Here is a 26,670-nt window from a genome sequence, read left to right as displayed (position 1 = left end):
CGGCGCAGCGGAACGTGCCGACGGAGGCTCTTCGTCAGAGGCTCGGAGGCGGACGTGGCCCGGGCGTCTGGGTTGGTATGGATGGCTGTTTCGTTGTCAATGTCGGCCGGTGCATGTGAAAGCCGCCATTGGTTGTACTTTCGAAGCAGGTGAAAACGTCCAGAGAACGCTCGAGAGCTGCGCAGTGTCGCCGGGGCCACGAGCACGCTTCTATTCCTGCCGGTGAGACACGGGCGCAGAATCAGCCCTGGGTGGATGAAGGCCGGCCGCCATAGCCTGCCTGGGTGTTGCATCAAAGGGAAGCACGAAGATCGCACCAACGCGCTTTGGGGAACGGCTGGACCGTCCCAAAGTCTCCTCTCCGTCGGTCCTGGCGAATGATTTGCCGTGCTCTGTGGGCTTCGGGTGCAGGTGGACTTTGCATCTTCCACGTCCACCCCGCGGTTCATAGCTGCATCGTGGACGGTGGTAGTACCCACTGCTGACCCTCTGTCTTTGTGAAGGGGTCAGTGGGGCCTGTCGAAACACAAAGGAGTAGCTCTGAGGGCTGTTCGCTGGTATGCGTAGACGGACCCATGCATGCTGCGCACAGTGGTCGATAGATTGTCCTAAACAGATGCAGGAACGGTCTGTGCCACACGAGTTCATATCCGAGTCCGCTTCGTCCCCGCGTCCTGCCGCGGCGCAAACCGCGCCAGATCCTCCCGCCCCAGCAACCGCCGCTCCGCCGACCTCGCCGGGTCGAGCTCCTCCAGCTCGAGCCGGTACTTGCGCGCCCACGCCGTGAACGGCCGCCCGGCCCCGAAGACGGGCGCGACCTCCCGCACCCGGCGCAGCACGGCCACGAGCTGGTGGAACCCGCGCTGCATCCTGAGCCACCCCGCGACGTTCGCGAGGAACTCGTCCGTGTCGACGCGCTCCCGCCGGGCGAACATGAACGTGTCCTGCGCCCGCGCGGTGGTGAGCAGCGTCGACGTCTGCGAGAGCAGCATCCGCGGGTACGTCCGGAACCAGATCCGCCGCCGCTCGCTGCCGCTGAACCGCATCGCCTCCGTCTTGAGCTCGACGAGCGAGGACTGGGGCACGACCGTGCCCGCGGGGACGACCGCGATGTCCGCGCTCCGGGACGGCGTGGGCGGGTGCGGCGGTGCGGGTGCGGGCTCGTGAGGCACCGGGGGGAGCACGGACGGCCTGTCCGCCTCCAGCGGGAAGTAGGCGTCCACTTCGCCGCGGACGACGAGCCGCAGCCCGCCAAAGTCCTGCGAGCGGAGAGGTCAGCGAGGAAGTGACATGGCGGACACGCTTCTGGCGGCACCACCCCCCGTCCGGCCACTCACGTATTGCATGACCCGGTAGTGCTCGAGACCGCGTTCGCATCCCGGCGCGGGCGCGGTGGCCGTGGCCTCGAACTGACGGCCGTAGGTCACGTTGTAGCCCGGGCCCAGCGCCGTGTGCTCCCACTGTTCAATCGAGGCCCCGTGAGCCGGCGCGCGGTGCAGCACGAGTGCCCTGCCCCCGGTCGGCTGCACGTCGAAGCCGACCTCGGGCTGCACCTCCTCCCAGTTCGTGCGCCAGCTCGCGCGACGGATCCAGTTCATGATCATGCGGAGACAGCCGGTGTCCGTCACGATGTCGACGGCTGACCAGTCGACCGCGCATTCGGGTGGGCGCGCGCGGTAAAGTCCGCGGCGCGGAACATGGGAAGTAGTGCGAGCTGTGAGGGTCTCCGGACCAGGGGGGTTGCATCTCCCGGGACCGTGAATGGCAGGGGGCGGTCGAGCCATTTTCTGGGCGAGCCTGGCGGCAGAGCACGTCAAAAAGGAACGAAGGACGGCTGGGGAAAATATGTACCGGGCACGAGGATCGTGGGCTGAGGATCGTCCATCCAGTTGTACGAGGTCACATACTTGACGTTCTCAGGAAACAGTTGAGCAGTTTCGTCGATCTTGGGGACCGGGATATCGGTACTACTGGTATAGAAGAGTCTTTTACATCTTCCAAGGTTGTCAGTGGTAAGTCTTTGAACGCGATGAGACTGTTTCCACTGCTTTCTGTCGGGTGCCGTCAGCACGATTCACACTGCGAGAGAGAAGTAAAGGGAACACGACGCACTGCAGTACAATACCACTACTAGAATTGATTTTACGAAGATGATGCGACGCAGCGCACGCCATATGGCTTCCACAAAGTCGTTGAGGTCGACTGTCTTCAGCCGAGAAGAGCGCGTTGACTTTGAGACGTGTCTCGCCGGCTGACATAACTCCCTCGCAGACACGCCCACGTGGCTTGTGTCACGACGCGGCCGCGCCGCACGTGATGTTCATCTTCACGAAAAGCCAACGCCCAGGTTCGACCCGCCTCTGCACCTCTCTTTCCCTCACGACCACCGTCTCTCTTTGCTAGCTCCGCACCCTCTCTTCTCTCCGCACACACTCTCACATCCCTCGCACGCAACCATGTCCTCCACCCCCACCGACTCCCCGATCGGCACGCCCATCCAGCCGATGCACAACCCCTCGCAGGCGGCGCACGTCGTCGTCCCCCAGGCGCCGCTCGGGAACGCGACCAACGGCCAGCTGCCGGGCATGGGCGCGAAGGCCCTCCTCGCCAAGAAGTTCGCCAAGTCGCAGTGCGTCCCCTCGTCCCCCCGTCTCGTGTCTCAGTCTCACGAACGGAGTACACAGGAACCCGATGTTCGTCTCCCCGACGGACAACATGCTCACCCCGGTCAGCCAGAAGCTGAACCAGACGAAGAAGAAGCACTTCGCAAAGTACGTCCCCGGCGCTCTGTCCGCACGCCCCGTCTGCATGCTCACGGGCTCTACAGGGGTGCCGCGAAGCCCATGCCGTCGCTCTTCAACCAACAGCAAGTCGCGGGGTCGGACTCGGACCAGGAGGAGCCCGCGTCGCAGACGTCCGCCGCGCCTCCTTCGTCTTCCGCGGCGCCGATGGACGAGGACGAGAACCCGTTCTGAACCCCGTCCCGTCCGTCGTTCCGTCCCTCCGCGTTTCTCGGCCCCATATCCTCTACTCCCACCACACCGCCGTCCCGGGGAGATCTCATGTAGCCGCCGCCGCTCTCGTCTTTGTATCACGACCCTCCCACGACCCGTCTCTCGCTCGTCCTGTTTTGTTTTGTTCCTTGCTGTCTCGACTACCGCGTCCCCCCGATCTATAGCGCGCACCGAGTGCCGTTTGTATTCCCTGGCCTATACACTTCTCCGAGGCGTGGTCCCTCGTGATGTCTCAGATCTCTGGAAGTGACGAGAGGTTTGAATCCCAACAATAGGAGCGTGGCCGAGTGCGCGGCATGCGCACTTGAGCGGGACGCTCAAAAGCATGCTCGTGTTCGACTTCGAAGTTCGAACCACGCCCATGCGCCACACTTACGCACGTTGTCCGTATGTGATGGATATCTTCTGGGGTCGCGCCAGCAGACGCAGGTTATACAAGGTTGGTTGTCTGGTTGGTTGTCAAGTAACCAAATCACATTACGAGAGGAGGGCGAGATCCAGGCCGTAGGTGCGGGCGAGGGGCAGCATCCCCGTGTGTACGCGTACTAATACGTTATATCGACTAACGAGGGGATAGCATGGAACGAGGGGCGTGATCATGATAAACGGATTCTACGGCGCGCGAGAGCGCATGATGGAGATGGCGTGGGATGGATACACGAATGTGAACGGGAGCCGCGAGATCTCGAAACTGCAACGAGTGTCCGTGGGGATCCGGGTCCGAAAGAGTGAGGAGCCGTAAAACAATGATGCTCGCCCGCGTCTGCGTGGGGGGACGCTTGGGAGAGGGTGCGCTTAGTTGCGGCGGCAGCAACGGAAGAGGTTCCTCTTAAACCAGTAGTAGAGGCACTGGACGGGCACAGCGTCAGCGAGAAAAATCCGCGAGACGGAAGACGACAGCTTACCCCAACGAACTTGACGAGCGAAAGACCGAACGTCGAGTAGAGGATGATGGCGAAGTAAATGTTCTGCTTCTTCTGCAGGGCTGCTGTGTTCGTGTCGTTCAAGCCGTTCAAGCTCTGGATGGCGACAGCAAGGGCGGCGTTCGACAGCATCCAGAACGAGACAAGACGAGTCCGGAACGTCTTGTTCTCGTCATCCATCGTCGGTTTCTCGATAACTTCCTTGGTGTCGAGCTTCGTGAGCGCACGGGTGACGGTCTCCTTGAATGTCGCGTCGAGATCCTCCTTGTTGCGGGTAGTATCCTCAACGACGACCTCGGCGTCTTTATTCTTCTTGGAAGAGACGGAGGGCAGCGCCTCGGCCTTGTCGGAACCCTTGGTACCCCACGAAACGTCGTGCAAGTTGCAGAACGCGTAGACGTTAAGAACGTTCGTGAAGCTAGGCGCCAGGAGCAGGTACTGAGGCATACTGGAAACCAAGTGCCATGGGTCACGCTGGACATACGAAGTGAGTCGACAGTGTCAATCGGCGAAGGACAGAAACGCACGTATAGGAGACAGGCGATAAGCCAAATGCCGAATGTCGACAGGATGGCAGCAATCAAAGCACCGATGGGAGGCTCGAAGAACGCCTTGATAACCTCAGACGTCGTCTTGTCCTTCAGAGTTGCAGGGATCGCCTGCATTAATGTCAGGCCGTCAGCGAAGACATTACGTTAGGAGATCGATAGGACGTGCCTTGAACGCGACGACCGTCAACCAGAAAGAGCAGACCAAGAGGTATAGCGCCAAGAAGCCGTATACCCATAGCGTGATGTTGTACGTGGCGCGTTCACCCTTTGGTCGATTGCCCAGTGCAAGGACGAACTGAAGAGCGAGGAATGCCAGGTATATCCACTTGAAAGCTTGGTTCACCCATTCAGTCTAATCGGGAGTTAGTTGACGCTGGGTGATTCCTAAGTTGAGATTTCACTCACAACCGTGACGGTGCCGAAGATGACGATGTTTTGGCCGGGGAGGAGGTCGATGATGATAGAGAACGTGAGCCAGATGTTTGCTAGCGAGAACCATGAGAACACGAGGGAGAAGATGTTGTACTGTTGACATGGTCAGTTGCATAAATCAGTGATCGCAGCGAGACGGCGCACCAAAGCCTGAATGTGGAAGAAGAACATGCGAATAACGCCGTGACCGGAGCGGTACAGGTTGAAGAAGTTGATGATCGCGTACTGCAAGGATGTCATAACCAGCCCAGGAATCCGCAATCAGGACGACGTACCACTGATGCTGCGAACGAACCGTTCAGCCACCGACGACGCTGACCGATAAGCTCCGCAGCAGACTCCGGCACGTCCGTCTCGGCCTTGCTGGGCTTGACGTATGTTAGTGTCCACTGGTCGTTCTTCTTCGCCACAAGTTCGAAACAGAGGATACGATCCTCAGCCAAAAACATGTTCTTCGTGAAGATGTTCATGCCGTAGATACCCTTGGGGCCGAGGCGGTCCGCGAGAGAATGGTCTCCATGGAAGTACTGCTCCAGCGGTCGTCCGAGAATAGCACGGAAACGGTACGCCGAGAAGGCGCCGGGAAGCACGGATACGTAGCCAAAGCTACTCTCCAAAGGCTTGTCTGAGAGCGAGCTACGTCAAAATGCCGAAAGAACGCGCGCAACACGCACACTCACCCAGAATGTTCGACATCTTGTACTCGAAGTTCTGCGCGGCCACGAGGGGGTTGAGGAGCTTGCGACCGCCCTCAATCATTGCGTGAATTTCACCACAGCATCCTCCGAGGTGAGGGTCGTTGTAAAACGCCTCCCACAAGTAGTAGATGGATTTGCGGCCGGGCTTGGTACCGGCATCGATGAGAACGCAGATCTCCGGCTACGACAACGTAAGCCACTGTGGAGATTGAATACGTGAGGTAACAGGCTCACCTCAAGCATCTTCCCGATGGCGTTAAAAAGCCAACGGTGCGAGTTGATCTTCTTTTGGTTTTTGGCCTTGATGACGAGGATGATCTGGACGGGCACGAGGTTGTTGGGGTCCTCACCCTGAGGAACGACGAGCTGGGGTGTAGCATCCACGGACAGCTGCGTCGTGTACTACCAAGGTAACGGCAAGTGTCAGGACGCTTGCGCCCATGCAGAGGTAGGAGGCGCACCTCAAAGATGTGGGCAACAGTGTCTTTCCCGTCAACCTGCTTCTTCATGACACCATCCTGGTAAACGCCGACGGTGGCGAGAATATCCAGTACAGTCTTGTCCATAGGCTCGAGACCATCGATAATGAGCGCGACGGTGATCTTTTGCCACCCAGGGACGCCCTCCTCTGCAGACCGACGCCAGTACTTGGACTGCTTCGTCTTGCAGATATCGCGAATGTTGAGCATGACACCGTGGAGGGTACGCGCATATAGGGTCTTATCTTCGTTGTAAGACGTGACCGCGATGAGGAGCTCCGTCTGGCGGTTGTAGAGCTTCGTCCGGAGACTGTAGCCGGAGGCCTCGGAGAAGTCATCGGGATCGCAGGTCGCAGCGGTGTAACGCATATGCCTGGAAAACGGGCTGAGCGCGGACGGTGTGTAGGGCAGGCGGAGCTACTCACGAGAACTCAGTAGTGTTGCTGCTTTGCCATTTAGGCTCGATAGCACTGAAGACGGGCGAAGGCACGGCGTATTCGGTGATGAAGTTACCCTTGGTGAGCTTAACCTTGCGGGTGACACCACGCTTGATCGTCTGGCGACGCCTCCACTGGCTCTCTACGCCGGTAGAGGATGTGGACGCGAGGGAGATTGGACGCTGGCCGTAGGGATCGCCATATGCGTTCGGATCAAAGGGACTGAAGGCGGAGATTTAACAAGGCTGATGAAGATACTTCAAAAAGTACGTACGGGTACTGGGTACCGGGATGCAGCAACTTCTCGTTCTCCTCCTCATCGTTGTACTGGTCGAGGGTTCCAAACTCGGTAGGGAATGAAGTGACGCTCTGGCTGGGCGTGGGGAAGGAGGGTTCTGAGAAAGTGATTGCGGGGTGCCGTTCGTAAGTGTCGGTGAGTTGAACGCCATGGCCGTGGGGCGAGCCGGAGTTACTAGATTGCTGGGAGGGGAGCGGGGGCCGCTGGTCCTGGGACATGATGGGGAGCTCGCCGGCGCAGAGGCGGAGGAGGCGTCGGGGAAGCGTGCGGTGGTGGGGTCGTAGTCCAAGTGGCCAATATATGTACCAACGCGCTGTGGCTCCAGCGCTTTCACAGCCCCTCCGTCTTCTGCAGACTCCTGCCACTCCGGCCAGACGAGGCACTGCTATTCCAAAACACCTGCGCACGCCGCCTCGCGTCTGTGACACCGACACGGCCTTCCCTGACGCTCCTTCGCTTCCCCCGTGCATCCGTGTGACCAGTGAGGCGGCGAGCAGACATTGTGAGTTCTGTTTTGTCTGCGCGGGTGCCCGAGCACACCTCGTTCTCTGCTGCACGAAGCTCGCAAGCTGCGGATGAGCACAGCGCCAAGCTCGCTTCACCGAAATAAGTAGTCGTGCGCTGCCTTGGTCACAGTCTTCATCTGTTACCCGATCCGCAGGTCGTCGCTCGGTCCATGAAAGGAGGCCAATGAATGTCGACCGCGTTGTTTTCAGGGTGAACGAGCCCCTCAAGCTCAAGTCCCCTAGTTGCTCGATCTTCGGGTCCGCGTCCGTTTTGAATAGCACGGGGTGCCCGGGGTCGTCAAAGTCCTTTCACCACTCGCTTGATCTTCGCACTCGCCCCGGGCGCCGATCCCGAACAAAACGAGGCGAGCTTTTATTTGCGACTGCCCGACACTTTGTGGACCGGTGAGGGAGTCTCTGTCTCGGTAGGTCTCCCATCACGCTCGGCGCAGCGCTGGCGGGTGGAGATGCCCCGATCTATCTCAACTAGCGATCACCGATACACGCGGCCGTGACCATGACTGTCCGCTGCGGCTTCCCCAGTCGCCGGTCCCCGCACCCAACGCGAGCACATTCCACCAGCCCACAAGGTTCTCCTCCTCCAACGGACACATCAGCATGGTTCCCGGCTCGCTACCTCCGGTGGTGCTCTACCAGTGAGTCTCCTCTATGGAATCACCATCTGCCTTGTTTCAGCGCTCTGTGCATCCTCATCTGAGTTCCTGAACCACCTAGCTATGAGGCCTCGCCCATAGCGCGCAAAGTGAGGAATATTCTCGCCGTCAAGCGCATCCCCCACGTGCGAGTTGAGGTTCGTATGATCGACATCGCTAGCTCCGCCGCAGATACTCACCTTTGTGGCTCACGCAGATGCCCATGACTTTGCCTCGCCCCGACCTCGCCGATCGGTTGGGTATCACGTATCGGCGCATACCAGTCTTGGCCATAGGCCGCGATGTCTACTGTGATAGCAGCCTCATTGCATCCGTGCTTGAGCGTCGTTTTCCAGCTTCCGACGGTTTCGGAACGCTGTTCCCCAAGCGCAAAGGCTCAGACAGGACTGATGCGGCCATCATCAAGCAGTACACTATGAGCTATGCAGACCGCGTCCTCGGCACTGTCGCATCATTTTTGCTGCCCTACCACAAGTTCAAGCCCGAATTCCTTGCAGATAGGACCGCGGTGCGCATATTCCCCTTTGCATATTCCGCTTTTCGATCGTTTGCCAAGTATCTCATGTCCTCCGAATACAGTGGTTCGGACAGAAGCTCGATCCTTCTGCCATGCAGGCCCGACAGCCACTCGGAAAGAGCTGGTTGAGCTCTCACCTTGTTCGTCCATTGCTGATCCGCCTCATGTCAATCTCGCTTACCCCACGTTGCAGGCTCTTCTTGAGGAGCAGTTCGCAGATGGCCGCGAATGGCTGTTCGATACTGAAACGCCTAGCCTTGCGGATCTTTCTGTGCATTATGTCTGGGAATGGTTGGCAAGCTTCAAGCCCATGCAGCCCGCAGCAAAGGAGTTGCTGGATGCTACCGTTTTCCCTGCCACTGTCTCAGTGAGTACCTCTAACGCATGAAGGCCTCGACGTTGCTTACGTTCGATGGCACCCCTTTGTAGTGGATTTCCCGCATGACGGAACACACTGTAAAGGCTCATACTGCTCACAAGTTCTCCATACAAACTGTGTCTGGTGAGAGGGCGGCGGAGATAATCACGTCTTCCGCTTTCGAGGACCTTTCGGGCATCGGGTTCGATGAGACCGAAGGTACTCGCCTAGGTGTTCAATTGTCACAGCTCGTCTCAGTCACTCCTGACGACAACGGTGAGAGGTCTCGAGCATCAAAGCGTGTTATTAGAGGTTCTCACTCGGATCTTTCGCAGGCAAGGTGCCCACTGTTGGGAGACTTCTTGCTCTCAACAAGGAACAGGTGGTGATTGAGACTGAGGGCTCCGCTGGGACGGTTCGCTGCCACTTTCCCAGAATCTACTACGTGGTGCAGCCCGCGGCTAGTGCAAAGCTATAGCTCGTTATATGCAGAATCATGGAATATCCTCCGACTTTACTAGTCGCTTTGATCCTTCAGGCATGCTGAAGTCCGCCAGCCGCTTTCCTGACTTTCTTTACACAGTCCCCGTACACTGTATCCTTTTAGTTGAGCGCTCTACTTATCACGGCTCAGTCGCATCCGCGAACGTGGCTCGTCCCACAACGTGCGGACGCACGAGCACGCAATGAGCGCCAAAATGTGTAGCCTAAGCGGTCGCCGGTGACGCCAGCTTTTCGACCTTGCTGTCCTCAGCCACCACACCACAGCTTCCGGGTCAGTCTCAGCACCTCCCGCCGCGCCCCCTCGCGGCTGTACGACCCCGCCTTCTGCTTTGTTGCTCAGCTAGTCCCCAGCCACCGCTCGCATCACACATCGCGCCGCCCGCGCGCGCAGGACAGCACCGACGGGAACCGTCGGATTGCACAGACGAACGGCGTACGGTCTCGGACGCCTCAGAAATGCCAGCACAGAATGCGCCCGCTCCTGCGGGGGGTGGTAACGCCCCGGCCGCGGAAGAATCGCCTATGCGTCGTGTATGGAGCGTTTTGCAGGTGCGTCCTCTCGCGACGTTCACTCCCCCTTTGCGCCCGCGCCATGTCGCACACCGCACCCTCCGCGCGCTGCATCTTTGGCGTGACGGCTGGGGGATTTCCGAAAAAATGCAATGCTGACTGGGGCTTGCGCGTCCTGCGCGGTGCGCGGTACAGCAAGTGATCATGTTCTACGCCATTTCTCAAATCGGTGCGTGACGCGAATTGCGACTTTTCATACCGCATCGCCCGCTGACGCTCGCACCCCCCTTCCTCCTCGCTCTTGCTGCGGGCCGCGATCGCGTCGCGTCCCCAGCCTCGAAGTTCCTTGGGGCAAACAAGCAGCCACAACAGGCGGCGCAGCAGGCGGCGCAAGTCGCACCCGCCCCAGGGCAGGAGGGCGGCGTCCCGCAGGCGCAGGTGCCCGCGGTGCCAGCGCAGGCGGTGCCGGCGTGGCCTCTGGCGCTGCCCCTCGCCATGCACGTGCATTTGACGACGTCGCCGACCGGGGACGTGTTCTCGCGCAGGTGGACGAAGGGCTACCGCGAGGACACGGACAAGGACCTGCCGAGTCTCGTGTGGAGCAACATCACGTTTGGAGACTGGAACGAGAAGCGGGTGAACGAGTTCGAAATCAAGATCCCCCTTGTGAGTGGGCCTGTTTGTCTACCGCAGGGTGCGAGTGCTTATGCGTGCGCGCGCGGGGATAGAGCGTACAAAACAACGGCACGCTTTGGGCGGACGTGTTTCTGGTGCGCGACGGGGCGAGCCCGGACCCGTCGGACGCCAACTTTGACCCGCGGTCGGTTCACCACGTCCGTGCACGTATGTTCTCTGTTCTCTGTCGTTGTGAGACATGGACGACAGCTGATTGCGGATGAATAGCACTTACGAAGTATCTCCCGAAGACGAAAGTGCGAAAGGAAAAGAACCTCCTAAAGGGTCCCGCTGAAGGCGAAGCGGCTGAGGAAGAACAGCCTGATGTCATTGTCTCTCACTGGCATCCTGTAAGTTCTTCAGGCGCGAAGACACTACCGTCATAGAGCTCACCTTGCATTTGTCAGAATATGACGTTGGCACTGATCTCAGATAACCCAGTTATTCCCCTCCAACAGGTCCAAGCCACCTCAGCGCGCTGTGAGTCTTCCTGTGATTCGCGTCGCGACCGCGCTCCTCAACAATACTCGTTTTGCAGACATTGAACTCACCCCAGAGCGGGACCCGAGCGGACACCCATACTACAGGCCCATCATCTTTCCGAACGAATTCTGGCATCTGCGCTCGCAGTATGTTGAAATCAATTCCACAACGCCCGTCCTGCCGCTCCAGATCGAGTTCCAGCCAATGTCGTACTGGAAGTTCACCATCTTTGCGTCCTTAACTCAAAGCTTCGCGGAGGCGGCCAAGCAGCAGGGCGCGAATTCGGCGTCTGAGCTCGACGAAGTCAAGAGGATGCTTACGGAGACGAATCCGTACTTCCTCGCGGTGACTGGAATCGTCAGCGTGCTTCACGTGCTGTGAGTGGATCGTACCTTCTGTCTTGGCATTCAATTGAGGCTAACATGCATGCAGCTTCGAATTCCTCGCATTCAGCTCCGATGTGTCTCACTGGAGGCACAAGCAAGAGCTCGTTGGCGTCTCCGTCAGGTAGGTTTCTGCCGGGACTATGTCTCGATGGCTTGCAATGCTGACCCCGATGTAACAGGACTGTTCGTACATACCTGCGGTCCTCAACATACTTGTACACTTACACTTCTTATTCAGATTGTTATGAACGTCTTCGTGCAGCTGGTCGTCCTTCTGTATCTCATCGACAACAACCAAGACACGAGTTGGATGATTCTAATGGGCTCTGGGATTGGAGTTGTCATTGAAGCGTGGAAGGTAATTCGACTCTATGTGCGCACATTGCTACATTGCTAACACATCCCCCAGATCACAAAAGCAGTAGACATTAAGATAGCCCCGGCCCCAGCTGGGTCTCTGCTGCCATACAGTATACAAATCAAGGGTAAGTTCGGTCATCTGTCGACCACGCAACCTTTCAATAATCGGTGGACTTTCTAGACAAGCACGTCTTGAGTGAGGACGAAAAGAAGACTCAAGAGTCAGTACCAATCTCCTGGCTACCTGCTCTGATGTACTCACATCGCTCTAGATATGATAAACTTGCGTTCCGCATAGTATCCTACTTCACGATACCCTGTCTAGCCATCTACTCGGTCTATTCCCTCCTCTACGAGACTCACAGGGGATGGTACTCGTTCGTAATCTCAACACTAACCTCATTCGTATACATGTTTGGCTTCGTACGTCTTCTACCTGACCTGTTTCCAGTGATCATGCTCTCACCTCTTGTAGGCGCAACTCATCCCTCAACTCATCATCAACTACAAGCTCAAGAGCGTAGCACATATGCCGATGAAGGCTATGGTTTACAAGACGCTGTCTACGGTACGTCACTTTAGTGTCCGATCAGCGCGTCCTAACGCAAGATTGCTTCTTAGGTCGTGGATGACCTCTTCGCGTATGTAATGTGTAAGATCGCGGGGTTCTCTGGCTTCTGACCCCGTCTTTACAGATTCTGCATCAAGATGCCGATTCTGCACCGTCTGGCATGTTTCCGGGACGATGTCGTCTTCCTCGTGTTCTTGTACCAGGTGCGTGACCCTGAGCAGCGCAGGTGTGGCCGCGACGTGTTGATGCGCATTTCCACTCCAGCGATGGATTTACCGCATCGACCCCAAGCGAGTGAACGAGTACGGTCAGGTGATGGGGTCCGGCGTGGACGTGGTCGAGGGGGACAAGAAGACTGAATCGAAGAAGGATCGGTGACGTCTCGGCGGTCTGGGGAAGCGCGGGGTCGGAAACGCTATCTCGGCCGGAGCACTGTGCATCAGTGCTGGCTTACGGGAGATCAGTAGCACATATGGCATGTCGGGAGAGTACTAGTGGTTGCGGAACATGTGCGCGATGTTGTTCGATAGTACCGGCACGCGTGGCGGGAGTCCATTGTGGGCTATATACGGCCGACAGGCTGAACGGGCGGCCGGCAATCCAGTGGACGGCGCATGTGAACAGCGCAGCGCAGAGCGCTGCCGTACCGGGGCAGGATGAGCGGACAGGTGACCTGGCGGGGCGGGGGCTGACGGCGCGGCGAGGACGCGGGGTCGCAGCGTGTTTGCCGGTGGCCAGCGCGCGGCCAATCGGACCGGAGCCGGTGCGTGGTAAAAAAATGGCGCTCCGATGTTGACTGGGAGTGACGGTCGAGCCACCGCCTCCCTTTTCCTTGTCCTTGCCTTGCGTCAACTGCCTCCGCCGCGCCCGTGCCCGCGCCCCAGCCCTCTCGTGCCATCCTACTTCGCACTCTCTTGCACACTCTCGCGCGCCCCTACGCTCCCGTGCTCGCTGCCGCACCCGCCCTCCAGCAGCTGGCCCGCCATGGCCCCGAACGGCGCTACCCCTCGGTCGTTTGCGTGCAAGTGTCTCAACGTCCGCATACACGCGCAAGCTACCAAAGACGCCTCGCCCGCCGTCGAAGCCGGCTTCTCCGCTGTCCATGTCGCTGACGACGGCATCCTTGTGGTCAGTGTCCGGGTGCACCTCAGCCTGCCATTGTCGCTGATTTTCTTCGATATCGCTCGCGCGGACAGGCCCATACCGAGGTCACCCTCAGAACCCGCTGCAAACCCATCCCCGACTCTGGCTCGCCCACCGCCGAGCTCACGCGCCACACCACCATTACATGCCTCGTGTGCGGCATGCTCGTCTACCGTGTCGCGCAGCGCATTACCCCGGACCTCGCCTCCGAAGAGGGGCCGCTGCTCCCCACTGAGGACTGGGTAGAGAAGGAGTTGTGCAAGAGTTCTTCCGGCTGGATTGAGGTCTACAGGGGCTGTCTGGTGAGTGCACGCTTTCCTTCGCTTCCCTGCCGCATCGTTGTATGCGGGGATTACGTCTGCCCCGCTCCGCTGCAGCACTTCAGCGGAGTTACGCGTCCCAGCCACTCTGGCGTCTCGTCTCGTCCTTAATGACGCCATTAACCTGTGCGCACCTCCAGACAGGGGACGAGATCACCCAGGCCGAGTCTTCCCCCTTGTTCTCGACGCTCTACAACATCGTCCTTCCGGGCGGCACGCCGCCGTCCGTGTCATCCTCGGACGCAGAGCCCTCAGACCACGTCAATGTTCGTGGCCCCTCTCAAGACGGCAGGAAACACCTCCCAGAACTCCCGCCGCTATTCTTGCCCCCACCATTCACCCCCTCACATGTCGTTTTTTCGCACTTTGCTGCTGTAGCGAGCGAGCGGTCCCAGCAGCTGAGGGACGAAGCCGAAGAAAGCCTGGCTCGGCTCACCGAACAGAAAGTCGCGGAAGTGCACAAGGCCGAGGCTGCTCTTAAACAGGAAGTGCAGCTGGTCTGGACGCGATTCATGGACGGCTTGCGCATCTTCGAGCAGTCCCCCGCGCCGCGGCGGCGGACGAGCGTCTCCGGCAATGGCGGAAGTGTGAGCCAGACGGTGGCACAAACCTCCGCTTCCGTCCGGATCTCGAGCTTTGTTCCAACCCGTTCGCCGTCCACGCGGACCTCGCCACAGCGCATGGACGTGCCCCCATCTGCATTGTCTACGTCGCTGAAGACCTCGGCCTTCCACCATCCAGACGCACAGCGGCATGCGAACGGCACAAACGGCACCTCTACTGCACGCGGGTCCTCCAATGGGTCCGGCTCGCCCTCGCCACCGAAGTCTAGCCCCGCGCGCGTGCAGTCGACCCGGTCGTCCTTGACACCTGCCTCCGCAATCAACATCGACGCGGAGACAAGCATTCGAGAAGCGTATCGTCGCGAAATGAGTGAGACGAAGGACACCGCGACCAGCTTCCGCTACGTTCTGGACATCGAAGCCGAGATGGAGCAGCACAGGCGTGCGGCGGAGGCGGCGGAAGCGGAGATCCCGTCTCCCCCCGTGGCGTCCAGTTCACATGCCCCACCCGAGGACCACCATGCCGCGGCGGGTACCGGGAAGTCGCCCCGCATTCACAAGAGCGCCATCAAACACGCGGCCGGAGAGACGTCCAAGTCACCCAAATCTAAGCCCGCTGAGGGCGAGACTCTGGACGTGCAGAAGGAGTTAACCGAGAAAGGCAAGCGCAAGGTCACGTTCGATGTGCAGCCTGCGGTCGCGGTCATCGATGAGGGCGATGCGGGCTCCGAGCAACTTACTCCCCCCACGGACAACGATGGTGAGTTGGTGGAATGCCCGAGACAGCTGTGCTGCTGACACGTGACGTCCTTCCAGATCTAGTGTTCGATATGGACAATGAGTCTGAGACCTCCACGGTCGCACCTGCCGAGGAGGCTGAGGTTGTTGTGGACCAAACGAAGCCACCTCCCCCAGAACACGTGCGGTTGCCTCCCGTTCGGCCCTCGCATAGTCGATCATCAAGCAACTCGGGCTTGCCACCCCAGCTACAGTCATTACGCCCTGCGTCGCTACCGGCACCCTCATCTATGCGCCCTCCGTCCCGCAACCCAACGCCGCCATCCACGGAAACTGCAGAGCGTAGCAAGGCTCTGCGCGAGTCCCTTGTCTCTCCGGATCCTTCAAGAACCCGCCCGGACATCGTGCAGAGTCCCATCGAGGTTCCCGAGGAAAACGACTCGGAGGACGATCCTCGCCAGTCCGAGCTCCTGCGCCTCGTCAACGCGAGTACACCCAGCCATCGGAATGCCTGGAAGAAGAACAGCAAAGCCTGGCAGGTGTTCTATAACCGCCGCGACCGGCGCGCGGGCGAGGTCGGACCCGAGCCGATCCATGAAGAGAGCAGCTACACGTCGGACGATCTGAATGCGAAGCCCCGTTCGTACAATATCCCTGACAGCGATGTCACCGATGAGGATGATGGTGAGCGTTTTTGACGCCTCCGTCGGAGATGCGTGTTCGTTGACGGCCATCACTTCAGATGCGTACCTCGCTAGCAGAGGCCAGCACGGTATCGCCCAGTCGCTGCCCATTCCCATTGGTCCGCTTGGCCGCGATGGCTTCGAAGTGCAGCCTAAGACGTCGCTTGCTGATCAGTCTGGCTTGGTCGTTCCGGCTCTCCGCAACAACACATCCACGTCTCTCAGGCGACAGTCGTATGCGGAGCGTGAACGGAAGAGGTCGATTGACCCTGGCGCGCTCGACTTCATCGACAGCGGCGACGATGATGATGACGATGACGTGGAGATCGTGGCCGATGAGATCGGAAGCAAGGCTCGTCAACGGGCATTGAAGATTATCGAGAAGCGGAACGAGATGCCTGAGGCTGGTACGTCCCTGTCTCATCCATGAAGCACCATCAATTCACCTTGGGTCTGCAGGCATGTGGCGAAGTCTCGCGGCGTAACCGACGACAATGTGATCGACATCTATCATAGTATTGCTTGCTAATGTCCTCCACTGCCCTGACAGTTGTTTGTACTCTTGCACTTCCCTTGCAGTCACACTACGTATCACCACATCCTACCGTCTATCCTGTTCACCATCCATCACCCTGCTCCTGCCACTGTGCCCATGACGTCGACGCTCTGTATCACCCGCTGTCATTGCCCAGCTTTGCAAACCCCCCCAACTGCACCTGCACCTGCACCGCCCCTGCTCTCTGTACATAATTGTATCACCTAGTAACTTGCACGCCGACTCTCCGCCCGAGGGCACGTCGCGCTGTTGTACGAACCCACGTTATCATGCGCTTACGTCTACGTCGGTGCCGCGCCTCGCCCACGTTTTCGTTGTACCGTGCCACATCATAGCCACGCTCACACGCAATCCCACACTCGATACCATTCGTCCCCATGGTTTTTGCGACACCTTCGACCCGTCGTGATTCTCGCCGTTTGGTACGCCTAGCCTACGCGCGCGTAGTTCGCGGCGAGATGGGGTGCTTATGATTATTAGGTAGACTATATATGTATCTAATGCAACTTTTGTGAACGCTACCACTGAGATGCGCAGCGAAGGGAGAGCGAGAGTCCGTAATGAGACGAGTATGCACAGTCAGAGGGACAAGCGAGACACGATGAAGCAGATCCGTCTATCCCGCGTCTAGTCCGGGCCCATCTCCGGCCCACCCATCATCGACAGCCCCGTGGGCTCGCCCGCGGTGCGACCCTCGTGCCGGGTGACGTTCTCGGTGACGCTCTCGTCGCCCGTGATGCCGAGGTCCTCCTCCGCAACGGCGGCGGTCGCGCCCTCCGCGGCGTCGTCCTCCACGGCGAGCTCCGCCAGCGTCTCGGTGAGGCAGCGCGAGCACTCGCACTTGAATCTCCAGCCCCGGGCGAGCTCGATGCGGCGCATGCGGCGCGCGAGCTCCGCGGACTCTTCGGCGGGGCGCTGGACGTCGACCCAGGCGATCGTGAGCTCGTCGCCGGCCTTGATCGGGCGCGTGGCGACGAGCTTGAGGTCGGTCGAGCCGGGGGCGAAGACCGGGCGGGTGGACGGGTCGCAGGAGTGTGCGAGCTGTGTTGAAGGTTTTTGGAAACAGGACATGAGAGACAAGATACGAAAGGGAAACAGGACGCACGTAAGATGAGACGAGGTACAGGCCGGCACCGAGCTGGCGCGAGGTGCCGTGCGGCGTGCGGGTGCGCTCTTGGTCCTCAGGACGCTCGGTTGGCGCAGGCTACGAGGCAGGACAGTCAGTACACCCACACAAACGCAGCGTCGGTACGAGAACGACGCAGCGCAACACACCTTGTCATCCCTGCCGCCGTCGGGGGTGATGCCGATCGCGTTGTACGAGAGCTTGCCGATGAGCATCGCGTGCCGGCCGGTCTCCATCGCGTTCTCGAAGCCGGGCAGCGCCGACGCGAGCACGTTTTTGAGTACGTCGACCTCCTGATCCGTGACGCTGCCCTCGAGGAAGCGCAGGCGCTCCATGTGGTCGCCGACGCCGTACCGGTCCTTGCCGTCCGCGATGCGGTGGAGCTCCGCCTCGAGGTCCGCCGCGCCCCCGGGGAGGAGCTTGCCCGTCTCGAGTGCGACCTGTTTCGCGAGGAAGCGGCCGGCGAGGACGTGCGCACGCTTGACGGGAGGCTTGTCGTCCGCACCGTTGAGCCATGTCGCGTACGCCGTCTGCGCGGCCTGCCGTGCGTCTGCGCTGAGCATACCCGCGCCTTCCGCAAGCTCGGGGGAAGGATGGGGTCGGAGCCGTGCAGGAAGTTGTACCACTGCCGGTGGGCCTTGGCGCGGCATGTCTGGGAGCAGAAGGCAACATTATACGTGTCCATGGAGGGTGACGCGAGGGAGGCTTCGTCCACGGGCTTGAAGCAGTGCGCGCAGTGCTTGCCTTCAAGATCAGCGTCCAGAGCAGAGATCATCGGCGTTTCCTGTGAACAAAGACGTCAAGGAGAGTATACAGGGTAGGAGGCCTTGCTTACGGTGTAAATGACATCGCCAGCGTTGAAGTCCTTCTTCGCCACAAGGATCTTCTTCGGGGGTTTGTCTTCCTCCGATGAAGCCGACTCGATGGCAACGTTCATCGCCTTTCCTGGGAAGAACTCATAATAACCTATCACCAAGCGATTTACGTTCCCTCAGCTGCGGAAACGACGTCCCTGGGAATAAAGGCTCACCTTCGACACGAGAAGCAATCTGATTTGACCGAGGACGAGATTGGCATGGAGAAGAAGCAAGAATGTATATTAGAAAGTGGAACGGCAGTGGAGCACAGACAGCAAGAGGCGGAGCGGTAGTGTGCAGGAAGCATTATAGATCTGAGGTGCTATCGAAAGCTCACTCCGACGGTGCCGGCTGACTGCCCGGGTCCGTGAGTTGGTCCCACTCTTGTGAGGACGTCTCGGATGGGGGTCCGGAGCGCGTCGGGCTCGTCTCTACATCTTCCGCATGCTCCTCGTGCTCATTCTCCGAATGCGAGATACTCACATCCGCGTTGACGAATTGCATGAACAGCTGGCGGGGAATGAGCGCGAGAATGCAGGCGACATGGTGGGCAACGTACCTCGAAGATGGGCTGGGGAAGCTGGTTTTGAAGCATCATGATGAACTCCACGGGAGAGGGATAGACACGGAAGGCGCGGTAGAAGCACGCGGCGGCATCCACGAAGAACAAGGGACCTGCAGGACATGAGTATCCGGACGTCGAACGCGATGTGGGACAAGCACGAAAGAGAAACGTACCTCGCGCCACGAATTGGTCGCCTGCCTCGATCTGAGCCATGAAGTAGACCTCCTTCTGCTGGGGGGTGGCTGGTGGCTCCTCCGACCCGATCTTGACCATCTGAGCCTTGATGTCCTCAGGACTGACGTTGATGGAACCGAGGCCAGAGACACTGGCAGAGGCGGACTGGTCCTGCTGTGTCTGCTTCGTCACCTTCTTCTTGTCCTTCCCTGCGGTGCACGGTGAGCGGCGACGCGTCATGACAAGTGGCGCGAACACGTACGCAGCTTCTTGCGGAAGTCCTTGTCATTTCGCCGCCGGTGGTCAAACCAGACGGCATACGCGACCAGGCCACCGAGGACGGTGACGGCGGTGATGGTGAGGGCAGTGGACGGCCGAGAGGCGGAGGACATGGTTGAGGCCGGAGACGAAGTTTGTGCCCCTCCTCCCCCGATGACACAACGCCCCGGCGCCTCCACGTCCCCCGCTTGCACGTGCACGGTCCGGCGTCGCCCGATCCGGCGCCTGTCGCAGTCTCTCCCTCTCCCAGCAGCAGCAGCACCGCCCAGCCCGCTGCGGTCAACTGCGTGATCACCCCGGCCGCTTGTCTTCTATCCCACGCATATAAAGCTTCCACCCAACGTTGTCGTGTGTGCCTTTGCCGCGACTCTCTTCCTTTCCCCAACGTTCACCCACCATGACAAGCTCTCGCTCTCCCTTGAGCCCGCTGGAGCTCGAGGACGCGTTCATCAAGGTCACATTCGAGGAGGATGCCATGCCTCAGCTTGCTAGCGGGGCTGCTGATCCTGCATACGAGCCTTGGGTCGATCAAGGTACGTCTCGTGCTGCTCGCATCTCTTTACTTGTGTCGAGCAGCGCACAGCTTCCAACAAGTTTGCCGAGCCCCCTGTATTCATGTACGTGGTGCTATCTTCGTTGGGAACTGCCATGGTGAACATCTCTGCAGGGCACGGCAGCTCCGCAAGCTGTACCCCAAGCACTCGGTCACTCTCGTCCAGGACCACTCCACCAACGTCCTGGGATTCCCCGGCGCAATGGTTCAGCCCACCTCTCCCGCGGACCTCATCACCAACTGTATCTTCATTCCAGTCGCGAGGCATATGTCCTCTGTCCCAGGTGTTCTCGTGGATCAAGTCCAATTTGGCTCTTTCACCGTCGCCTGGGACGTACGTGCCACCGTTTCGCGCCCCACCAAATCCTAGAGACTTATGTCATTTTCTATCCAGAAACATGATTTCCTCGTGTATGTGGTCAAGGTGCGAGTTCATGTACCGCCCTGAACAGAACATGCTGTAAACCTTCATGCGCGCAGTACCCGTACGGGATGGGCTACATGAACCAGACATTTGTCCTCCACGAGGGCCCGGAAGAGCCTTCGCGTGCGCTCTTGGTAGCAGCGGGCGGCTGGCATTCGCAGCTGCATCAAGAGATTCTCGTCTTCAACGGTAACTACTGGGAGAAGAGCTACCCGCTGTGGGCAGAAGTTCAGAAAGCGAACTGGGCCGACGTCATCCTCAAGGAGGAGTTCAAGACAGCGATGCAGAAAGATATACGAGGCTTCTTTGATTCCGAGAAGCTATACAAATCGCTTGGGATTGCATGGAAGGTGGGTCGATCAGAAGCTCGCTGGAACTTATATACTGATGTTCTCCGCAGCGGGGCTTGATCATGTACGGCCCACCTGGTAAGTGGCATCGAAAGTTGTGTTCGGAAAAGCCATTGACCGCTCTTAGGGAATGGGAAGACCATAAGCATGAAGGCTGTCATGAAGGAGTGCGATGACAAGGGATACGCTCCTCTCTATGTGAAGACGTTCACAGGATGGCTCGGAGACGAAGTGGCCATGCAAGCGACGTTCAACATGGCTCGGCAGATGGCTCCTTGCGTCCTCATTCTTGAGGACCTCGACTCCCTCATCACCGACCGCAACCGCTCATTTTTCCTGAACCAGCTGGACGGCATTGAGAGCAATGATGGTATCCTCATCATTGGTTCGACCAATCACTTTGATCGCCTGGATCCTGCTTTGAACAATCGGCCGAGCCGCTTCGACCGGAAATAGTGAGCATCAATTCGCCCTGCTCTATTGGTGCTCGCTTAACCTGAGGCACAGCCTTTTCGACGACCCCAATGAGGATGAACGCGCGCTGTATGCGATGTACTGGCAGAACAAGCTCAAGAACAACAACTCCATCGATTTCCCTGACAGCCTTGTCAAAGAAGTGGCCAGCCAAACTGAAGGATTCAGCTTTGCGTACCTGAAGGAAGCATTGTACGTCGGTCTCCGCATGACTCGGCGCCGTCTAGCTGACTCGACTGCCTTCCCCGCAGTGTCGCGACGCTCGTCCTCATGGCAGGTCAGGATGGCGATGATAAACCGGACTTTGCTGCGCTCCTCAAGGCACAGATCAAGGTGCTCCGAGAGCAGCTCGACAAGGACAAGGACGCCCGGGGTCACGCTCGTACCTCCGTTGCTTCCACGCAACCCCCGAGCCCTAGCGCCCAGTTCGGTCGCCGTCCCCCGCACTCGTCATCGCTCTTCAAGGTGGACGAGCGCATGCTCGGCATGCCTCGCATCTGGGACACGAGCTCCGGTTCCGTCGGCGGTATGCCGGGTGGCCTGCCCGGTGCAAGCGGACCATCAAGCCCTGAGACCGGTCTGGGCGCTCGGAGGGAACTACGCTCGATGGCGTACTCGTTTGGCCGGTCGTTCATGCCGTGAGCTCACATTACAGTCTCGGGGCAAGCAGTGGCCGCATCATACGGCGTGGAAAAATCTGATGGACAGGAATGGATGGAGTTTATGTGTGTACCATAGATTGGGGATTTGGATTTTTTCCCTTGTCCCGTACGTCGTGAGGGACGCGTGCAGTTCTCAAGGCAGCGAAAAGGTGCACGCACGACCCCTCGCCTTTGTCCGATAAGATACAGCGCTGACGCTACAACAGTGTGTCTGGACGGACGTGCCGCCCGGGGAGGATGTGAGGGAATGATCCCCTATGATCCCTCGCCGCCAAGAAGTCTCGCATCTCACTGCTGCAGGCGACGGGCCCTCGGGGCGTCGGATAATGAGACAGAGATAGAATGGGCGTCATCACGGCCGCTGAGACGTCTTATGACCTGCCACGTCCGAACTTTACCTGCAATTTCGGTGCATACAGCCCGCTAGTGAGTTACTTCCATCCCTTCGTCGCAGACCACAAGATTTGAACTTTCAGGTTTCTGCCCACAGAACATCACCGGCGTTTTGTGAACGCTGGAGGGGATTCAGCCCTTGAACTTTCTGTCCACAGTCAGTTTGTGGTCACACCCATCAAGTACAGTATACATGCTAACATCGACCTCTGAGCATACCGAGCTGTCGTGATAAAAAGTTGTAAGCTGCCTTCCATAAGGCCTTACGGCTCGGATGCCGTGTCACCTCAATTCGCACATGTCCACACGGTAAACCGGCCATTCGAGGCCGCACTTGGTGCTGTCGAACTATTAGGTTGCCGCCCAGTGAGGCCTTCAGGGGCCATTTCAAGCCTCGGGCCGCGATATGGCGCGCTCGCAGACGCCCATGGGACCACTTGGCCGGGGTCGAGTCTCAGATGCCGCCATGAACAAGACAGCGGCTAGGCCGTATGTGGAACGTATGGGCGCATCTTTCGACGGTCGTCCTCCGATCGCACAACGACCCGACCTTGCTGCAAACAGTCACAGCCCCGATGCGGCCCCCCTAAAAGTGCGTCTTGTCCCCGATGCGCATCCACCTTTCCTCTCTTGTTCCTTTCTGCGCTCACCTGCCGCTCTTTTCCTTGGGCTAGACTGCTTTCCGCCGTTTCCTTTTCCAGTAGCCCGCCCTCTGTCAGCGTGATGTTGGCCGCTTGCGCCTCCACCTCGCGCCTCTGGGATGTCGTGTTATTCCCCCTCCTCCTCCTCCTCCTCCTCCTCGCCTGCACCGGCCCCGTCTACGCCGCGGTCCCCGTCTCCCAGCCATCAGGCGGGGCACCGACCCCGGGCAATGTCGTCTTCTCCAACTTCTTCGGCATCTCGCTCGAGCTCTCGTTCATTAACTACTACCTCGGCAACGACTCGTCGACCGTCCCCGCTCCTGTCGTTCAGTACCTCTCGGCGCTGCACGCGCATGGGTCCGGCAAGCCCGTCCGCCTTCGCCTCGGCGGCAACTCGATGGACAGCTCGACGTACGTGCCCGGCCAGGCCGACCTCATCCACTTCACGGATCCGGACGCGAACGCGAACGACCAGCCTATCGATTTTGGCGCCCAGCTGTTCGACACGATGAACGCGATGAGCGACGCCGTAGGGGGTGCCGAGTACCTCGTCGGTGAGTACGGTGTTTGCACTCGCTAGACTGGCTTGGAAAGGCGGATTGGGCAGTAAGACGCCCATAGAATGGAGACCGGCGATCGTACCCCGCGCAGTGCGGTGCTTCAACTTGCGGCACTGCGGCAGCTGCTGGTGAGACAGGGGACGGTCGCACACGGGCCGCATTCATTGCGCCAAGACGATCGGCTGGTTTCCATCCAGGGGCTGTGCCTGGTGGTGTTGGGCGGTTCAACACGGGGCTGATCAGAGTCGGGATGTGTTTCCAGGGCTCAGTCTGCGGACGCCGAATAACACGAACATACCACTGTTGGCGGGAGACATCCAGAAGGCGGTAGGCGACAAGATCGATGCCTTTCTCCTTGGTAATGTGGGTTCGATCTAGTCCTAGTATTGCGACCGTCCGGCTCATCTCCGTGCGCAGGAACCGGACCTTTACTCTGCCCACGGGCAGCGCCCATACTTGAAGAACTATACCACTGACGACTACATCGATGTATGTCTTTCCGGGATATTAATGACCACACGTTGGTTGATGGAACGTTTCTGCAGGATTACCAAACTGTTTTCAACGCTCTGCAGAATACCCCTCAAGGAGATGTCTTGAGCCTGAACAACATTGCTGGCCCGACCACCTGTTGCTTCTGGGTAAGTGTGTCACATGGAATCCCCGTTGAGACACATCTGAGAGGATTTCCAACCAGGACCTCGCTCCGGTGCTGCAGTCTGGCTGGCTCGACAAGTACAAGCAGCAGTTGAAGTACATCACCGTCCAGCACTACCCCCAGAACACCTGCACTGGCAAGCCCTCCTTTGGCGTCGAATGGTACATTGTTCACGCCAACACCGTCCGGCTCGCATCTTGGCAGACGCCCGGCATCACGATGGCCAACGCGGCGGGCAAGCCGATGATCATGGACGAATTCAACTCCATCGCCTGCGGCGGAGCCCAAGGCGTCTCGAACACGTTCGGCGTCGCGCTCTGGACGGCTGACTACGCGCTGCAGCTCGCCGCCGTCGGCTACAAGGCGGCGTACATCCACACCCGCGAACCTGGAATCACCTACAACCCCTTCGACCCCCCGCACGTCCCCGCCGCGCAGGCCGGGGCTTGGCTCACCCAGCCGCCGTACTACGCGATGCTCCCCGTCGCGGAGGCCCTCGAAGGCACCGACGGCGCGCGCGTCGTCGACCTCAACCTCCAGAACTCGAAGACGGTGCAGACGGCGACCGCGGCCGGGTACGCGATCTACGCGGGCGCGTCCGCCGCGATCCGCACCCTCGTCCTCTTCAACTACCAGAACGCGTCGGGCGCGACGGCGGACTACGCGATCGACGCCGCGCTCGCCGCGCAGGCCGGCTCGGCGGCCGCCGGCGCGGTCACCGTCCGCTACCTCGCGGCGGCGTCGGTGAACGAGGCGACGGAGATCGCGTACGGGGGCCTGACGTACGCGGGCGTCGGGGACGCGCACCCGGTGCCGGCGACGTTCGCGGCGAGCCGCCCCGACGCGAACATGTCGTGCGCGGACGGGTGCACGGTGCAGGTTCCTGGACCGGGCATGGCGGTCGTGTTCTTCGGGGGCCCGAGCACGGCGACGGCCGCGGCGAACAGCAGCGCGAATGCGACGAACTCGGGTCCGCATACCGGAGAGAACGGGAAGTCGGGCGGGGACAGCGTGGCGTTGAGGGGTGGGGTTGCGCGAGAGGTCGCGGTAGGGGTCGCTGTTGTGCTTGCTTTGCTTGCTATCGTTTGATGGGTTTATACTTGCTTATCTTTCTGGACTCGAGGAGGTATGGATAACGGACATGTAGATGCAATATATGTTGGCGCACGAAACTGGTGAAGCGACTGGGACATGTGCATGATTAGCTGGGGCTGTGTCTTGGCTGAGTCAGCATAAACTTCGAACCCATACTTAATCACGTGACGCCGGTGCATTGCCAGCACATCAAGCTCCGAAGGCATTTGAAGTAGTACTGCTAGTAACAATTCCGCCAAGGCTGCATGGGTGGTCCACGCCGAGCCCATTTTTATCTCTTAGGCAGCCCTAACTACCTTGTACAGTGCGTCACTCGCCCACTATCCTAAGTCTCAGACTCTCAATCATATTGACTTCGCAACTCCGCCGAACAGGAACAAGTGGCCCAGCGTTCAACGACTTGCTGATGGAGGAAGATGGCGTAGGCTGATCTTCACTCGCAGCACGGACATTTTGGTTCCTGATGTCGAAGAAGGCCCTCCACTGATACCTCAGAACGTCAAATATGTGACCTCGTACAACTGGACAAATGATCTGCAGCCTACCATCCTTGTGCCCGGTACGGAATCCCCCGTCTGGGCCAATACCTGCGTTCTTACCTGGTGTGCTCCGCCATTAGGCTCTCCACGGCAATGGCTTCCCCCAAATACGCCATTCACAGTCCCGAGCTTCAAAGTCACTGGTACAGAGGCACCGGAGCTTGCGCTGCACACGTTGTTTCGCGCCGCGGACTTCACCGCAAGCATACACCCCGAATACGCTATTGACTGGTCCGCCGTCGACGTCGTTACAGAAGTTAGTGTGCTCAGTGCGACCATGTCCTGGATCCGTCGTGCGACGAGCCCGAAAACGGAGTGGGAGGCGGATCCCCACGTGGTCGGCTTCGACATACAGCCAACTGCTGGCAGGACCATCCTAATACACCGCGCGCCACCCAGCGAGGCCTACACCCGTGCGAAGGTGCAGAGGATGTTGTCGCCGGGCCATGACGTACGGTACGGCATCCACTTCGAGAGCGCGACCACCACACCAGCCGCAGGCTGTGAGCGCGGCCTCGAACACTTTCGGGTCCTCCAATACGTGAGCAGCCTTGCGCGGACGTCTGTGTATCCGTGCCTTCGCTTATCTGTCTGCCCACAGGACTTTGGCGGGCTGAGGCTCGTCGTCCGCGGCGAAATCGACGCCTACTTCCCTCCAAACGCTCTCGGCCTCCCCTCCGCGTCCTCTTCCCAGTCGCCGTCTTGCCCGCACAATCCTGAGGGCCGGCGCCCGCGGCCACCTTCGCGGAGCGCAGACATCTCTGTCGTCCCCGCGGGCGCGGTTGTGCCTCAGTCCGCACTGGTGGAGCTCAAGACGGAGGCCCTGCACGAGTTCGGCATCCCGCGCAGGGCCATTTGGAACCGCGTATACCCGCAGATGTTGCTCTCGCAGACACCGACGCTCCTGACCGCGGCGCGCAGAGGCCCGGACTTCATGTTCA

At 59.4% G+C, this 26,670-nt stretch overlaps 9 protein-coding genes across 9 annotated transcripts; 6 read left to right on the top strand and 3 right to left on the bottom strand.

The window, feature by feature from the left end:
- Positions 1 to 644: 644 nt before the first annotated feature.
- On the bottom strand, positions 645 to 1,784 carry BXZ73DRAFT_102792 (uncharacterized protein; the record flags this gene model as incomplete). The annotated part of the gene is made up of 2 exons (XM_048015362.1): positions 645 to 1,259; positions 1,338 to 1,784. The coding sequence occupies 2 exons, from the start codon at positions 1,782 to 1,784 to the stop codon at positions 645 to 647; spliced, it is 1,062 nt and encodes a 353-aa protein (XP_047876570.1).
- A 672-nt stretch (positions 1,785 to 2,456) lies between these two features.
- BXZ73DRAFT_102791 (uncharacterized protein) lies at positions 2,457 to 2,975 on the top strand (the record flags this gene model as incomplete). The annotated part of the gene is made up of 3 exons (XM_048015361.1): positions 2,457 to 2,629; positions 2,685 to 2,771; positions 2,828 to 2,975. 3 exons carry the CDS (start codon positions 2,457 to 2,459, stop codon positions 2,973 to 2,975), a joined length of 408 nt encoding a protein of 135 aa, XP_047876569.1.
- An 834-nt stretch (positions 2,976 to 3,809) lies between these two features.
- BXZ73DRAFT_49066 (glycosyltransferase family 2 protein) lies at positions 3,810 to 7,050 on the bottom strand (the record flags this gene model as incomplete). Its single annotated transcript, XM_048020181.1, has 12 exons — positions 3,810 to 3,863; positions 3,920 to 4,411; positions 4,465 to 4,596; positions 4,667 to 4,840; positions 4,894 to 5,013; positions 5,065 to 5,145; positions 5,196 to 5,545; positions 5,601 to 5,799; positions 5,853 to 6,020; positions 6,080 to 6,470; positions 6,523 to 6,756; positions 6,809 to 7,050. The coding sequence occupies 12 exons, from the start codon at positions 7,048 to 7,050 to the stop codon at positions 3,810 to 3,812; spliced, it is 2,637 nt and encodes an 878-aa protein (XP_047876568.1).
- A 906-nt stretch (positions 7,051 to 7,956) lies between these two features.
- On the top strand, positions 7,957 to 9,365 carry BXZ73DRAFT_102789 (uncharacterized protein; the record flags this gene model as incomplete). The annotated part of the gene is made up of 7 exons (XM_048015360.1): positions 7,957 to 7,994; positions 8,074 to 8,149; positions 8,209 to 8,520; positions 8,592 to 8,669; positions 8,723 to 8,896; positions 8,959 to 9,163; positions 9,223 to 9,365. 7 exons carry the CDS (start codon positions 7,957 to 7,959, stop codon positions 9,363 to 9,365), a joined length of 1,026 nt encoding a protein of 341 aa, XP_047876567.1.
- A 482-nt stretch (positions 9,366 to 9,847) lies between these two features.
- BXZ73DRAFT_49126 (cleft lip and palate transmembrane 1) lies at positions 9,848 to 12,754 on the top strand (the record flags this gene model as incomplete). The annotated part of the gene is made up of 16 exons (XM_048020192.1): positions 9,848 to 9,940; positions 10,097 to 10,130; positions 10,236 to 10,567; positions 10,630 to 10,744; positions 10,805 to 10,926; positions 10,984 to 11,056; positions 11,115 to 11,436; positions 11,492 to 11,561; positions 11,684 to 11,803; positions 11,855 to 11,930; positions 11,987 to 12,026; positions 12,078 to 12,228; positions 12,281 to 12,373; positions 12,427 to 12,446; positions 12,501 to 12,579; positions 12,641 to 12,754. The coding sequence occupies 16 exons, from the start codon at positions 9,848 to 9,850 to the stop codon at positions 12,752 to 12,754; spliced, it is 1,854 nt and encodes a 617-aa protein (XP_047876566.1).
- A 606-nt stretch (positions 12,755 to 13,360) lies between these two features.
- On the top strand, positions 13,361 to 16,308 carry BXZ73DRAFT_102787 (uncharacterized protein; the record flags this gene model as incomplete). The annotated part of the gene is made up of 6 exons (XM_048015359.1): positions 13,361 to 13,504; positions 13,573 to 13,821; positions 13,980 to 15,162; positions 15,219 to 15,824; positions 15,883 to 16,230; positions 16,283 to 16,308. 6 exons carry the CDS (start codon positions 13,361 to 13,363, stop codon positions 16,306 to 16,308), a joined length of 2,556 nt encoding a protein of 851 aa, XP_047876565.1.
- Positions 16,309 to 17,006: 698 nt separating this feature from the next.
- Positions 17,007 to 19,493, bottom strand: BXZ73DRAFT_78641 (MAS20-domain-containing protein; the record flags this gene model as incomplete). The annotated part of the gene is made up of 9 exons (XM_048022908.1): positions 17,007 to 17,420; positions 17,485 to 17,583; positions 17,655 to 18,035; positions 18,071 to 18,289; positions 18,341 to 18,471; positions 18,719 to 18,872; positions 18,922 to 19,037; positions 19,101 to 19,310; positions 19,364 to 19,493. The coding sequence occupies 9 exons, from the start codon at positions 19,491 to 19,493 to the stop codon at positions 17,007 to 17,009; spliced, it is 1,854 nt and encodes a 617-aa protein (XP_047876564.1).
- Positions 19,494 to 19,777: 284 nt separating this feature from the next.
- BXZ73DRAFT_90864 (P-loop containing nucleoside triphosphate hydrolase protein) lies at positions 19,778 to 21,823 on the top strand (the record flags this gene model as incomplete). The annotated part of the gene is made up of 9 exons (XM_048025786.1): positions 19,778 to 19,913; positions 19,964 to 19,997; positions 20,048 to 20,267; positions 20,328 to 20,357; positions 20,414 to 20,707; positions 20,758 to 20,785; positions 20,835 to 21,162; positions 21,215 to 21,373; positions 21,433 to 21,823. 9 exons carry the CDS (start codon positions 19,778 to 19,780, stop codon positions 21,821 to 21,823), a joined length of 1,620 nt encoding a protein of 539 aa, XP_047876563.1.
- Positions 21,824 to 22,959: 1,136 nt separating this feature from the next.
- Positions 22,960 to 25,274, top strand: BXZ73DRAFT_90863 (glycoside hydrolase superfamily; the record flags this gene model as incomplete). Its single annotated transcript, XM_048025785.1, has 6 exons — positions 22,960 to 23,431; positions 23,700 to 23,800; positions 23,855 to 23,926; positions 23,983 to 24,078; positions 24,135 to 25,065; positions 25,243 to 25,274. 6 exons carry the CDS (start codon positions 22,960 to 22,962, stop codon positions 25,272 to 25,274), a joined length of 1,704 nt encoding a protein of 567 aa, XP_047876562.1.
- Positions 25,275 to 26,670: the final 1,396 nt, after the last annotated feature.

This window comes from Epithele typhae, assembly GCF_022376455.1.
Source record: "Epithele typhae strain CBS 203.58 chromosome Unknown BXZ73scaffold_34, whole genome shotgun sequence".
Lineage (NCBI taxonomy): Eukaryota > Fungi > Basidiomycota > Agaricomycetes > Polyporales > Epitheliaceae > Epithele > Epithele typhae.
This window is presented reverse-complemented; position numbering and strand designations above follow the sequence as displayed.